Source organism: Hemiscyllium ocellatum, chromosome 5 (assembly GCF_020745735.1).
Source record: "Hemiscyllium ocellatum isolate sHemOce1 chromosome 5, sHemOce1.pat.X.cur, whole genome shotgun sequence".
Taxonomy (NCBI): domain Eukaryota; kingdom Metazoa; phylum Chordata; class Chondrichthyes; order Orectolobiformes; family Hemiscylliidae; genus Hemiscyllium; species Hemiscyllium ocellatum.
In genome coordinates, this window is record NC_083405.1 from 75,634,664 (window position 1) to 75,649,009 (window position 14,346).

The following is a 14,346-nucleotide window of genomic DNA, read 5'->3' on the forward strand; positions in this document are numbered from 1 at the left end:
TAAGAATCAAGTATGTTGCTACGTCAAGACTATTTTAATCAAAATGGTGGAGACTACAAATTAAGATGAGAAGCTCTTTAAATGTGAGCTAAATTCAGCGAGGAATATTCTTTTGCTTTAACTTAAAATTCACTTTTCAATTATTATTCTTCCAGCATGCATGTTACACAGTTTTCATAACCAGATTAGAGAACCATAACATGCCTGCCTAATAACAATGTGTTTGTGTGGAAGAAATCAAGTAATATCAATGCACAATTGTTAACTGTGTGGAGTTATACTGACTGAAAAGAAATTTTTGCAGTGTGAATCCTTGTAACTCTTTCTCTGTTTATTGCTTAATACAAAAGTTATGCACACAGTAACAAAAATCCTACCTCCAGTCATCTGACATTTTAACAATTAACAACATAAGTAAACAAAACAAAAAGCAATCCAGAAAAATCAGATCGAAATGTCCATTCAACTGCTTGGAAGTTATCTAATCCCTTAAGATCAGGGTATCTATTATCTTTTGTTATTATTAGTATTATTATTATTGATTCCTGAAGAAGGGCTTATGCCCGAAACATCGATTCTCCTGTTCCTTTGATGCTGCGTGATCTGCTGTGCTTTTCCAGCAACACATTTTTAAGCAGTAAATTATTATTAATATGTGGTGAAAAGGTCTAAAACAGGCAACCCTATTAATCAGAACTTAAAAATCTAGGCCTACATATTAATTCTGAACAACAATTTTATTTGCAGAAGACCGAGGAAGTGCAATTATTGTTAGCTTGGTGGACTCTGCTCACAGAAAATTCTTATCTTATCTGCCAGGTCCAGACAGTGCAGGATGCGATTCTTTTCAGAGAGTTCAGTGCGTGTTTGGCCTGCTAATTTCTGGGCAAACAAATTGAGGTCTTGCATGAATAGTCCAACATGGCTATTAGGTGCTTCTAGAAAATGATCCAAGGTATCTGATTTGAACCGGAAATGTATTTCTTTTTTGCGTTTCAACTCTGGTCCTCTTTCCTCAGTCCACACTAGGGGTCTAAGATAGAATCAATAAAAAGCATTGATTAACCCTACATTGTAAACTTATCACACAGCTCCTTGATTTCATAGCTCATTTCTTAATGCTGTTACATCTTGGTGTCTTGGCATCAAGTGTCATTCACTCACTCTGATTTTTATCCTTTCTTACTTTAGACTTGTTTCTTGGAAATAGATAAATCAACAACCTCTATTATCATTGATCAAAATTGGGAACTGAAAGGGTATTTAACCTTTAGGAAGGACAAATAAAACAAAGTGAGGTGGAGTTGCATTGGAAGCAAAAGATGGGATCAGTACAATAGTGAGAGAGAATATTGGTGAGGTCATCCAGATGTGGCATCAGTCCAGATGGAATTAAAGCAACAAGAGGTAGAAACATTAGTGGGAGTTGCCTACAAGTGCAGGAGAAGGAACGTTTTACACTGTTCAGGGCCGGTGAGACCACAGCTGGAGTACTGCATGCAGTTTTGGTCTCCCTGCCCAAGAAAATAAATATTTACCATACAGCAAGTAAATTGAAGGTTCACCAGATAGCTTGCTGGGATAGGATGAGAAAAAAAATAATGTCATTGATTGTATAAAACCATAAGAAACAGGAACTAGGGTAAGCTGTTCAGCCCCTTGAGTTTGTTCTGCCATTCAACAGGATCATGGCTGATGATTGAATATTGACGCTAGCCCTGAATTTGAGAGTTTGCCAGATACTGCAACAGATTGTTGAAGTACTTTGGCAAAAATAAAATATTTATGTCTCAAGAACAATCCATTGCAAGATTTTTGTTGTTTTTCTAAAATGTTTATTCTATTGATTCTCACCATAGATTACACAGAATATGCTGGCATACAGTTAGCAATGCAGTGAAATTTAAAGGCCTGATCTTTGCAAGGTCATGACGACTTATAAAATGGTGAGCAGAACAGATCCAACATTTACTGGGAGAGCAAACGGACAAGAGTTTGACTCCCACAATAGGAAATCCAGTTCAGACAGGCCATTAGAAATTAGTGTTGAGTTCAAATAGACTGCATTTTGGCTATATATTCAGCAAAGTGAAAAGACTCCTCAGTCCTTCCAAAATGGTGGTGAGAGAACTCACCATCTCCCTACAATTTGTAGAATTGAAGACTGATACTGACACTAATTTTGTATCACTAACCTGCTACTTTTAGTAAGGAAATGTACCATCATCTTCCAGTAATGCTGCTTTTGTTGTTCTTCCAATGTAGCAGATTTAAAAGTGAGCTCCCCAAAGAGATCCACAAGCCATGATAGACGTGCTATTCCACTAAATGCAGGGAATCCGGTGCGTTGTCTATCTAGAGGTCCACCTGGAAAATGATAGGTATGTATACTGCACAAGCTTTGCTACAGCAAAATGATATATGCAAGTTTAGGGTGAGAGGGGAAAGATATAAAAGAGACCTAAGGGGCAACTTTTTCACACAGAGGGTGGTACATGTATGGAATGAGCTGCCAGAGGAAGTGGTGGAGGCTGGTACAATTGCAACATTTAAGAGGCATTTGGATGGGTATATGAATAGGAAGGGTTTGGAGGGATATGGGCCGGGTGCTGGCAGGTGGGACTAGATTGGGTTGGGATATCTAGTCGGCATGGATGGGTTGGACCAAAGAGTCTGTTTCCATGCTGTCCATCTCTATGACTCTATAAGTTAAATCCTAAGGTCTCACATGTCACGATAACATGCTCCTTGCGAAAATAACAATTTTCTCTAAAGTTATCTTGCTTAATTATCAAATATTAAATTACCTACAATCTGCACAGTTAACCTGGTGACAACTATCTACTTGTCAGTGTTATGTAGAGAAGGTATCAATAATGTAAATGTTGGTGAAATAGAGAGCTTTCCTGTAATACAACACAGGATGACATGCCTGCTGAATAACAGAATGGCACAGTATAGATAGATTGAAGCAACATGACAGCTAATGGATCAGATCAAAGCTCTACAGTCCTGACACACCCATTTGTGAATGATAGAGGGGGTTAGATAAACAACTAAAAGAAGCAGGCATAACTGTGTCCTTCCTCAATAGCCATGGAGGCTAGCTCCTGAGTTCAAAAGACAAGTTGAAGTATTTCTAACCATCCAATCATCACCCAATCCATTTGGATTGCAACTATCTTCAGCCATAAGTGGCCAGTAAATAATCCAACTCAGAGTCCTGAGGTAGGAGCACATTACTGCAGATGCTGGAATCTGTACTGAAAACAACAAATGCTGGAGATAACTTGTGGGTCAGACAGCATTGAAATGTTAGCTTGCTCTCTCTCCATGGATGCTGTCTGACTGGCTATGATCTCCAGCATTTGTTGTTTTCAGTTCAGTCTCGTGAGGTCCCTAACCTCATGGATGCCAGTCTTCAATCAATTTAATTCATTATGTGACAACAAGACTCAGCTTAGTGCACGGGTTATAGTAAAGTCTGTGGGACAAAACAACATTTCAGCTGTAGCCTTGGCTAAGTTGTTCCAGTACAGCTAAAATATTAGCACCTCCCAAATATTATTGAACATTATGTAGGTTTGTCCTGTCCACAAAAAGTAGGACAAAAACAATCCAGCCAATTACCATCCTACATGTCAAATGGCACTTCCTCAGCAATAAATTAGTCAAATGTAAGCAAGCAGGTGCAACAGGTGGTGAGGAAAGTAAATGATATGTTGGCTTTCATAGTGAGGGAGCAGGGAAGTCTTGCTGCAATTGCATAGGGAAATTATGCCCCTCACTCTAAAAAATGCTAGATCAGCCATTAGATAATAAGCAAGGACAATTGTGGAATTTCCATTCTGTATTTCCATTTCAGATATTTTGTTATTATGACTACCTGTGAAATGCAGGGAACCCTCTATCAGCTCTTTTCCATTCACTTGCTGTTTCAACTGCTTGTATGATTCTGTCAGTAATTCTATGTGCTCCACATGTAGAACTTTTCCTGCATTTCAGGGAAAAAAATACATTGCAGTTATCATATATTCAACATGTATATGTTTATAAGTATCAAATAAAATGATGCAATTATATTAAAGAACAGAATCGTTTTTAAATAAAAAAATGGAAACATGGAAGTGAAATTTGTTTTATATTTACTAGGACAGTTCAATACATAACATTAAACCATCAGGAAAATGTAATGTTATAATAATTTAGTATTTTATAATTAGTCAAAGTGTGTCTCTGCAGGTTTGATATCAGGCAGGTATCTGATTTAATTATGCTTTAGGGAAATACTCTTTCATTTCTCATGTCCCTTCATTTTTGTCCCCATACTGGAATTAATATAAATATCAGCACATTGAGTGTATCTGTGTGCTTGTCATAATATTTTGTGTTTTCTAAATAGTAAGTAAAGGACTGACAAATTACAATTACAAGGAGAAAGTGAGGACTGCAGATGCTGGAGATCAGAGTCGGGAGTGTGGTACTGGAAAAGCATAGCACTTCAGGCAGCATCCGAGGAGCAGAAGAATCAACGTTTCGGGCATAAGCCCTACAATTGAGGACTACAGGGACATTGCTATACATAAAAATGTGCTCCATAAAAGTTTCAAATTTTGGTAATTTATTATTAATTTTAACATTCAAGAACTTACAGAAAGTTAATCCCATCAGCATTGTAAAGCACTAACTTGAATTCTGCAAAGGATAATTCAATACTCCTTTACAAAACCAGAATTAAATCTATTTTTGAATACTTTCAGTGTCACTGTCATCTGAGTTTAGCATTTCAAAAGGTGATCTAATGATTAGAGGTGCTGTATGTGGATACCTGTGGGAACTTGAGGGATAATATGGTTGACATCTCAAAGATAAATTTGAAAAGAGACCCAAACATTCGGCCTTGTTAAGGGCACTTCTGTTCTAGAAGGCGGACTGATGTTACCAAAAGGTTTCAGTCCAGATGAGCAATTGGAGAATTCCATGAAGTAACATTTAAATTGTAACATTATCAAATGAAAATAAAACACATATTAAATTTAATTTTAACACAGTGTTTCGCATTGGGTCTTAAGTTTAATAAAGCTACATTCATCAAATTAACAATAAAGTACATAAGGATAATGTTTCAATAAGACACATTTAACTGCAATGCAGACAATTTCACTTGTTCACGTATTATTTGTCAGTATTCACTGATTTAACTATTGAATAATCAGTTAGAGTTCATCAGTTGTTGCTGACACCAAAAAAAATGCCTTTAGTTTGTATGAATAGTGATAGTATTCTGGAAATTCACATTCACAGAGCTAGCGTGTACAACTGCCAGTGACTTGAAAGTGGTATTAAATTTTGAGAAATAAACTTTATATTATTTAGTGTTCCAAATTTTATATTGAAATCAATTAAAAGGCCCTTCCAAAAGTGGAATAAAAATAGAAAAAGTATCTGTTCCCTGACTGTTTAAATGTTACCAAAACAAATATTAGATGTGATCAGTATTTGAGAGTTTTTCCAGATCAAATTTTTAAACATCTATTGGTACCACAGGTCCATTATTGGCCCAGATTCAGATCTCAAACTATATGTGCTCAATCATTGGAGTTGACACATTTTCAGCACTTTATACAGCCATTGTCGTAAACAATTTTGTTTTACTGCCACTATTTGATCCAATTACCTTTGATATCAGCAAGATCCCATAGTTCTTGGGCTGCAGCCACTGAGAGTGCCATTGGATATTCCACACAGACATGCTTTCCTGCCTCCAGAAACATTCTTTTTAATCAACAAAACATAGAATACACAAAAACAAAATCCAAGATTAATAAACCAAATCTAGCCCAGAAAATACACTTTTTTGTAAATCTGATTATTACATTCTCTCCATTTCCTCTATGTATTTTATCAAGACTATTGAACATGGAGTTACCACTGGAAGGTGTTTAGTAGTGTGAAGAAATGATAGGCAAAGGGAGAATGCAGCAGAAACTAGGGCCATTTGCAATCTTGGATTGTCTGTTACTTATCACTAGTGTAATACTTTTTCATTTCCATGGAATGCCACCTTGTTGTGCTGAAAAGGCTTGTGTGTTCCGTTGATCCTGAGAACAATACCATCAGGAGTTGAGTTGAGAACTCCTGACAGGGCCACCTATGACAGTAAGGTTGGTGGAGAAACTGGACAAAGCAGCGAGCCAGTGGATGAAGTCTTCAACAGTAGGGGGCTCCCCCAGTCATCGAGGTTTCCTTTGCTACTGGAACTGGATCTACTTTCTGTCAAGGATCATGTGCCTATTGATGTGCAATAGCATTCCCATGTGAAAAGATATCCTAGGTGTCCACAAGAAAAAATTATGCCTTGCCTCCCCTCCCCCTCCCCGCCACCACCACCACTACCCACACACACACACACACCCACCCTGTAGTGATTGGTGAGAGGTGACAGGAACATGGATCTGGAAGTCCCTAGCTTAAGATTGGCTTGTAGGTGATGGAGTGTAACTCAGTCATTTCACCCTTGGAATAGGAACAGGAGAGTGTTTCAGCAGCTTTCTTCATGACTGAACAGCCCTCAGACTAACAAAATTCCCCAACTCCTCATCAAGTATGATCTTGGACTCCCACCCAGTGTGACAGAAGTCAAAGCCTCCATTAGACACATGAAGAAGGGAAAAGCTGCAGGAATAGACAGGATTCCACAGAAACTTTCAAATGTTAAGGAGCAGAACTTACCCATCATCTCTATCAACTATTTTTGAAAATCTGGGACAACGAAGGAAATTGCTATCAATCTCACGGATGCTGTCATTGCCACCTTCTTCAAGGAAGGAGTCAAAGTGGTCTGTGGGAACTACTGAAGAATCTTCCGATTCTCCATCACTAGGAATATTACCAGCCAAATCCTTGCTAGGCACCTTCTCCCAGTCTCTGAGGAAATCCTTCCTGAACGTCTATGTGGCTTCTGACCAAACAGTGGAACTTTGAACATAATTTTCACTGCTTGGCAACTCCAAGAGAAATGTCAGGAATACCACAAACCGCTCTCCATGACATTTATTGACCTGACAAAGAGTTTTGACTTAGTTAATCACAAAGTGCTATGGAAGACCCTTTCAAAGGCTGGCTGTCCAGTGAAATTTACCAACATCCTCTGTCCCCTCCACAACAAGTTGACAGTGGTCCTTCTGACAGTAATAATGACAAAATCCTATGAGGTCAAAACAGGGATGTCATCACTCCCATCTTCACTGCCACTCCTCTTCATCTTGTCACAAACAAGCTACCCAGTGGTGTGGACATTGTCTACACAATGGACAGAAAACATTTCAACTTCAACTGACTGAAACCAAAGTACAGATCGTTCTGCTATAATGTGACAGTTATATTCCTCTGCAATGTCGCGCTTCAGAAAATCACTCCAAGGAAAACTGCTATAGAAAATCGTACTGTAGAAGATCGCTAACAAATAATCGCTATACCCGTTCAGTAGAAAGTTTACGTTATCCAAACAATGTCCACAATTCGTCAATTGGGTTACAGCCAATTTGCACTGATGAAATGCGTATTATAGCTGAACGATCTGTAGTAAACGATACTGCCCTCACTTGTGGAATTTCAGTATGCGGATGACAATGTCATCTGCTTTTGCAGAAGAGAATCTTCAAGCCTCACTTAAAGCCTTTGCGGAAGCATCCTAATGCTTTAGCCTCAGCCTCAATCTCAAATCCTTTATCAATTTGTCCCAGGTCAAATTCTGTTCCATCTCTCCATTAATATCAATGGAAAAATCCTCCCAAATGTGGCACAGTTCCCTTATCCAGGAAGCTAGCTCTCACCTAAGGTTGACATCAATGCGGAGATTCAATAGCGCATTAAATCCTGCAAATACCACTTTTGGAGGCCAAAAGATAACTGTCCTGATGACTGTGACATTAGTACTGATACCAAAATCCTTGTGTATAATGTAGTTGTGCTTTTTACTCTCCTATATGGCTCAAAAACATGGACTAAATATAAATGCCACCTCAAGACCTTTGAGAAGTTCCAACAGTGTTGTTTGAGATCGATTCTCCGCATCAGGGCAGACATACTAACATCACTACCCTTGAAGCAACTAACAGTACCAGCATTGAGGCCATTATCATTCAAAACAAACTGCTTTGGACCAGTCATGTACCTAGAATCCCTGAATTCCAACTACCAAATCTTTCTCGCCCAGCTCAAGGAAGGCACTCTAACATGAGAAGGACAAAAGAAGCATGTCAAAGACACTATGAAGGCTTCCCTCAAGACACATGACATAGATGTTAGTGCATGGGAGATCCTCATTTAGAAGAAATTGACTTGGAGAAAACTCCTATATGAAGGGACACAATTCTTCGAGAACAGTAGTCAGGAAGATGCAGTACAAAAAAAGGAATAGAATGCCAATAATCTCGAAGTCAGGGACCACTTGCACCTCACAGAAACAACTGCCAAATGTGTGGTTGGCGATGTGGCAGTAGAATCAAGATTAACAATCATGCAAGGACCCACACAAACCATGGTCAGTGACATGGAACTTCCTAGATGGACAATCATATTCTTAAGAAAGTAATCACCACTCTTTTATACGTTCTGGAGGAGGCAGGAATTACTGCCTAGGCCAGTATTTGTTGCCCAAACGTACTTGTCATGGAGAAGGTGATGAGATTGACTTCTTGAACTGTTGCGATTCTTGGGTTATAGGAATGCCCGCAATATGCTTAGAAGGGAGTTCCAGTATTTTGATTTAGCAACTATGAATGAACAAGTATATAGTTCCAAGAGAAGATGGTGTATGGGTGAACTTTCAGGTGGTGATGTTGCCATATCCCTTGTCCCTCAAGATGGTAGAAATCACAGCTTTGGAAGGTGCTGTAAGAGGTACCTTGGGTAAGTTAGTGCAATGCATCTTTTGATGATGCAAGGTGCATCAGTGGTGAAGGATGTGAAGGTTGAAGATGGTGAATGGATGTCAATCAAGCAAGATGGTTCATTGTGAATAGTTTTAAGTTTCTTGAGTGTTTTGGAGCTGCGCTGACCCAGGCAAGTGAGGAGTGTTTCATCACACTCCTTTGGGGAGACATATGACTTACCTACAGCAGAATTCGCAACCTTTGACCTGTTCTTCAAGCCATTGTATTTATATAGCAATTCCAGATTACTGGTCAATAGTAATCCCCATGATGCTGGTATTAATGGATTCAGTAATGGTAATACTATTGAACATTAATGTATAGATTCTCTGTTGTCAGAGTTGGTTGTTGTCCGGCACTTAGTTGGTGCAAATGTTATTTGCCAATTATTGGCCCAAGCCTGGAGATGTTGTTCAGGTCTCGCTGCATATGAACATGTATTATGTGGTATCTGAAGAGTCACAAATAATGCTGAATATTGTCCAAACATCATTAGCAAACATCCCCACTTCTGACCTTGCACCAACCAAACAGTGCAGGATCTGACTCAGCCCTATCCAACCTGACCTCTTGGTCTACCCTTCTTACCTGACTTCCTAATTTTCCACCAAGTTACCACCCTATCCCCTCAGGTACCTGATACCCCTACCATCTGACACCTTAAACCCTCATCCACGTGCCACCCTACGCCCAAACCTTTCTCCCTCTCCATCTTCCATCCGACTCCATTTACCTTTTCACAGTAACTAATAAAATGGCTACTAGATCTACAAACTATAGATATGGCATTTACTACCAGAAAAGGGGACACACAGTTTCCACAGTAATTCACTCATTGCTGGATATGCTGTTTTCTAACAAAAGGCTCCGTCCAGGAAGTTTGAAGGCAGAACAGATCAGAAGTAGGGTTTCCAAGCCTGGTCAGAAGTTTTGGCCCAGTTTCACCCCCTACCTATATTAAACTCCTATGCCTAGTGCCAACTTTGTGGAAATGCAATACCATCACCATTGAACAGGAGATCCAGACAATTTTACCTCCATTATGCATCATGTAAATATTAATTTCCAGGTGATCGCATCCATCATTTGGTTAATTCTCAAAACTACATCCTATATGTTTATAGATATTTTATTAGTAAAATACAAGAAAATGAAACAATAACTTGAGATAAAAGTTAACATGCCAGAATTGGGAAATTTAAGATGGAAACAGTGAATGATAATACAACATAGTTCATTGGAAATGACAGAGCAGTAAAATATAAGCAATGAGGATACAGGGTGTAAAGCTGAATATTTCTGAGGGAGAGAGGGTTTGCTGGGCTAGCAGCTTAACATGAACACACCCAAATTCATGACTTTTTATAATCTAGTGAAGGAATTGTGGATGTATCACATCGGAGCATTCCAGAGCAGCCAGTGGAGGACCTCTGCCTTTTACACCTCCTAAGGCCTCAGCAGATCTTACACCTAAAGTAGCAGCAAGGATATCATTCCTATCTCGGTTTCTTTTATAAAAAGGCCTCTGGTGTTTGGAAGCAGAATAAATGAATGACAGGAGTTCGTTCAGTGACTTACTTGACCATATTTGGCCTTGAGAATACCACGGCATTCCTCTGATGTTTCAACTGGCTACTTGAGGCCAGTTCATTGCAACCATGCAAATGACCCAGGGATTCAGGATGGAGCCTCTTTCATGGACAATGCTTCAATTTTATTGAAATTGTTCCAAGAAACACACACCCTAAACTCTGCCACTATTTAACTCTTGAGAATTTTTTTGGGAAAAATGGTTGTTAGTTTGTGAAATGACTGCATCGAAGTACTTGACCTGTACCATGACCCTCCATCTCAGTATATAATACAATTCTGTCCAAGCCCTTGGTAATTGTGTCAGTTGTGATAAGAAAAAAGCATGTATAATATTGATTTTTCTTTCTCTTCCAAATATTGAATCACATGCAATGCATTTCCTGTATTCATAGAAAACTGATTAGGCTTATAACTGCTGTGCACGTTTAAAAGCTGCTTTGTTTATCATACCTCACGTAATCCTCATGAAACTGATTCTCCAAACTGATGATGGCAGCTTGTATTTCATCACTCTGTAGAGCTTCCTCCAGTGTAATCTGTTTCACTTGCTGTATGTTGCCTAATGTCCGCCTGCCAATTTGAAGAAATAAGCTCAGCAATACATTTAAGACAGCAACATAATAAATAGTGCTTCAACACTGCACTGACTTTATGGCTCAGTGATGGAGGCTGCCAACAGCCCAGGCGACTCAACGTTGAGTTCTCCAATTTCAAATAACCTCCCCCCTCATCCTTTGACTCCCTTCCCAGCCCATCCCCCTCCCTTCCACTGCTCCCTGCCACCAACTGGATTCATTCCTCCCTTTGACCATCCAGGTCACACTCTCTACCTATCTTCACCTATCCCCATTTCACCACCCTGCCCCTGCCACCCACTTTATCTGCAGCTCCCCCTACACCCATCCCCAGGCCTGAAGAAGGGATACACCTGAAACGTTGACTTCTCCACCTTCTGAAGCTGCCTGGCTTGCTATGTTCTTCCAGCCTCCTGCCTGTTTGTTTTTTCATTTCCTGAAAAAGCAATTTCTCACCCTACTTGAAGCAGCTGGCCAAACAGAGGCCATTTCAGAGGCTAATCTTGCTGGCTATACAACACCACCAAAGCTCAGGAGCAGCATACAACATAGGTGACTTTACAGGAGAATAATTGCGGGTGGCAGCATAGATGAGGGATATCAGGGAAATTGTAAGCAAGGGCAGGGAGTGGTTTTCAGCACACAAACTCAAGTCCTATCCACTTCTGATCATAAACAGACTGGAGAAGATTTAGGCCTTCCCTTCAGACAGGCCACTCCATTTTATGGAATTACAGAAGTTTACACTATAGGAGACCATTCGACCTATTATGTCTGTACTGGTTCACGAAATAGCTACCAACTAGTCCTGCTCTCCAGCCCTATCTCCATAGCCCTCGAACTTCATCACTTTTAAATTAATATCCAATTTTCTTTTGAAACAACGCTGAGAAAAGCAGTTTTTCTTCATCTCACTCCTGGCTCTCTCGCTGACAACCTTGAAATTGTGACTCCTAATTACTGATATAGGGACAAACATAGTGGAAAGAGAATATTACGTTTTACCCTGTCAAAATTCTTTTTTTTAAGATATTTTTATTAGAAATTTAATATTTTGACAGATTTACAAAAATAAACAGAACTTTCAAGCACAAACATTAATATAAAAATAGATCTTAAATATATAATCATCAAAATTCAAAGGAATGATACTAAAGAAGAAAGAAAAACAATGAAACTCAGTTAACTACTAATCTAATCCACAATTATCCAGAGTGTATGGTTGAGTCACTTACATCCTTCAAACAAGAGAAAATGTTCTCTAATACACTCATAACAGTATAATATAAAGGAAACTATTTCCAAACAATAAGAACAAAAAAAAAATAAAACATGTTTGAATGGAGATCCTCCCCCTTGTTCTCAGGGGGCCTTACTTCCTTTCTAAAGGTCCACCATATCCTCTCCCAAACAGTGTCCCACCCTTGACCCGGGCGCTCCTTAATAGGATTTAGATATAATACCGAGCTAGAGTTAACAGTGAGCGCCCCACCCCCACCCCTCCCCACCCATACCTGAGTATATCTGATAGCATCAATGCCACGTACAAACACACATAACAATAAAATTACAACTCCAACAAATTACAGTTAAGTATAATAACATAAAATAGCAAGGGAAGACAACCCTGCTCCCAGAAGCAAAAGTAAAGTAAAGTATCCATTTCTCCCCACGGAGTGTGGAAGAGGCAAGCCAACATAAATTGTCTCTTACGATTTATTTAAACGAGTCTAAAAGATCCTTAGCCTCTTCTGGTGATCTAAAATTATACTCGGATCCTTCGTGGTTAAAGCATAACGTCGCTGGGTAGCGTAAGGTGTATTGAATATTTAAGTTCCTTAGACATTTCTTCACCTCATCAAACGCCTTCCTCCTTCGTGCCAAAGCCGGGGAGAAGTCCTGAAATAACATAATCTTGGATCCTTCATGAATCATAGCTTTAGGATCCTTTCCAAGATTTCTGGAGGCGTCCAGGAGTATCTGCCTCTCCCTATAACTCTGCAGCCGGAACAGGACCGGGCGTGGGCGCTGGTTTGGGCCAGATCCGCGTGCTGCGACCCGGTAGGCCCACTCCACCCTTACCCGGTCAGTTTCAGCCCCCAGGTTTAAAAGCTAGGGCAGCCATCGCTCCAGAAATACTACTAACTGTCCCTTCTCTTCTTGTTCAGGGAGGCCCAAAAGACGGATATTCTTTCTCCGATTTCTATTATTCAGGTCATCCATGTAGATTTCAAAGGCCCGGACTCTCTGCTCCAGAGCTCGCACCTGTTCTGCAGCTGTTTGTGCTGCAGCCTCGGAGGTCGTGGCCTTTAGCTCCGCCCCCTTCACTCGGCCCTGTAATTCCTCGAGAGCCTCGCTGTGCTTTTGTAACTTTTCTTCGAATGCATTCCATCTCTGTCTGGATTCTACAATGAAATTGACGAGTGTCGTTTCCAGCCTGGCAATCATCTCTATAAGGCCTGTTTTTACATCAGCTGCAGCCGGAGGAGAGGAGGGTGGGGGAGGGGTCTTTGTTTTCTGAGAGCTGCGGGATCCCTTTGGTTTACTCATTATCCACTTAATATTAAACTGCTTAAATATAATAGTAAACAGCTAATTAAGGTTAGAAAATTTTTTTGGGTGGTTTGGTAAGTGTGGTGGGGGTGAGTAACTCACTTTACCCAGGTTTTGGGAAGAGCACTGTAAACTCAGACTTGCTGAGTCGCCGCCATCTTGGATCTCCCGTCAAAATTCTTAATCTTCACTGCTCCAAGGAGAATAAGCCCAATGTCTCTGATCTTTTCTTGTACTTAATATCCTTACTTCCTGGTATTATTCTAGTACACCTTCTTTGAACTCTCTCCAGGGCTTTAGCATCCTTCCTTAAATAAGGTGGCTAGAACTGAACACAATATTCCAAATTTGTGCATCAGAATGTCTGCCATTATTTCACCTGCTAGGTACCAAAAAAAACAGAAAGCATTAGAACAAGCCCTTTGGCAAGGTTGTCATGATTGTTAAGACAACATGCCCAAGACACATGATGCCTTTCTAAACTAAAAATCTTTTGACTCTACGTGTATCCCTGTATTTCCTGCCTATTAATGTATCTGTCGAGATGCCTCTTAAATGTTGGCATTGTATCTACCTCTAGCATCTTCTGTGGCAGTGCATTCCAGACACTTAGCACCCTTTATGAAAAAAACTTTGCCTTTCCAATCTCCTTTAACCCTACTTCCTTTTACGTTAATCCTATATCCCCT

General features: G+C 39.8%; 1 protein-coding gene across 5 annotated transcripts in view; it reads right to left on the reverse strand.

The window, feature by feature from the left end:
* Nucleotides 1–313: 313 nt before the first annotated feature.
* blvra (biliverdin reductase A) overlaps nt 314–14,346 on the reverse strand; it is a 74,758-nt gene continuing 60,725 nt past the window's right edge. For all 5 annotated transcript variants that reach the window (XM_060824865.1, XM_060824864.1, XM_060824862.1 and 2 more), the window contains 5 exons: nt 10,980–11,099; nt 5,678–5,775; nt 3,887–3,994; nt 2,196–2,367; nt 314–1,033 (listed from right to left, as the gene is read on the reverse strand). In XM_060824865.1, the coding sequence (XP_060680848.1) occupies nt 772–1,033; nt 2,196–2,367; nt 3,887–3,994; nt 5,678–5,775; nt 10,980–11,099 (760 nt within the window). In that variant the 3' untranslated portion in view covers nt 314–771. The remainder of the gene's footprint in view (nt 1,034–2,195; nt 2,368–3,886; nt 3,995–5,677; nt 5,776–10,979; nt 11,100–14,346) is intronic.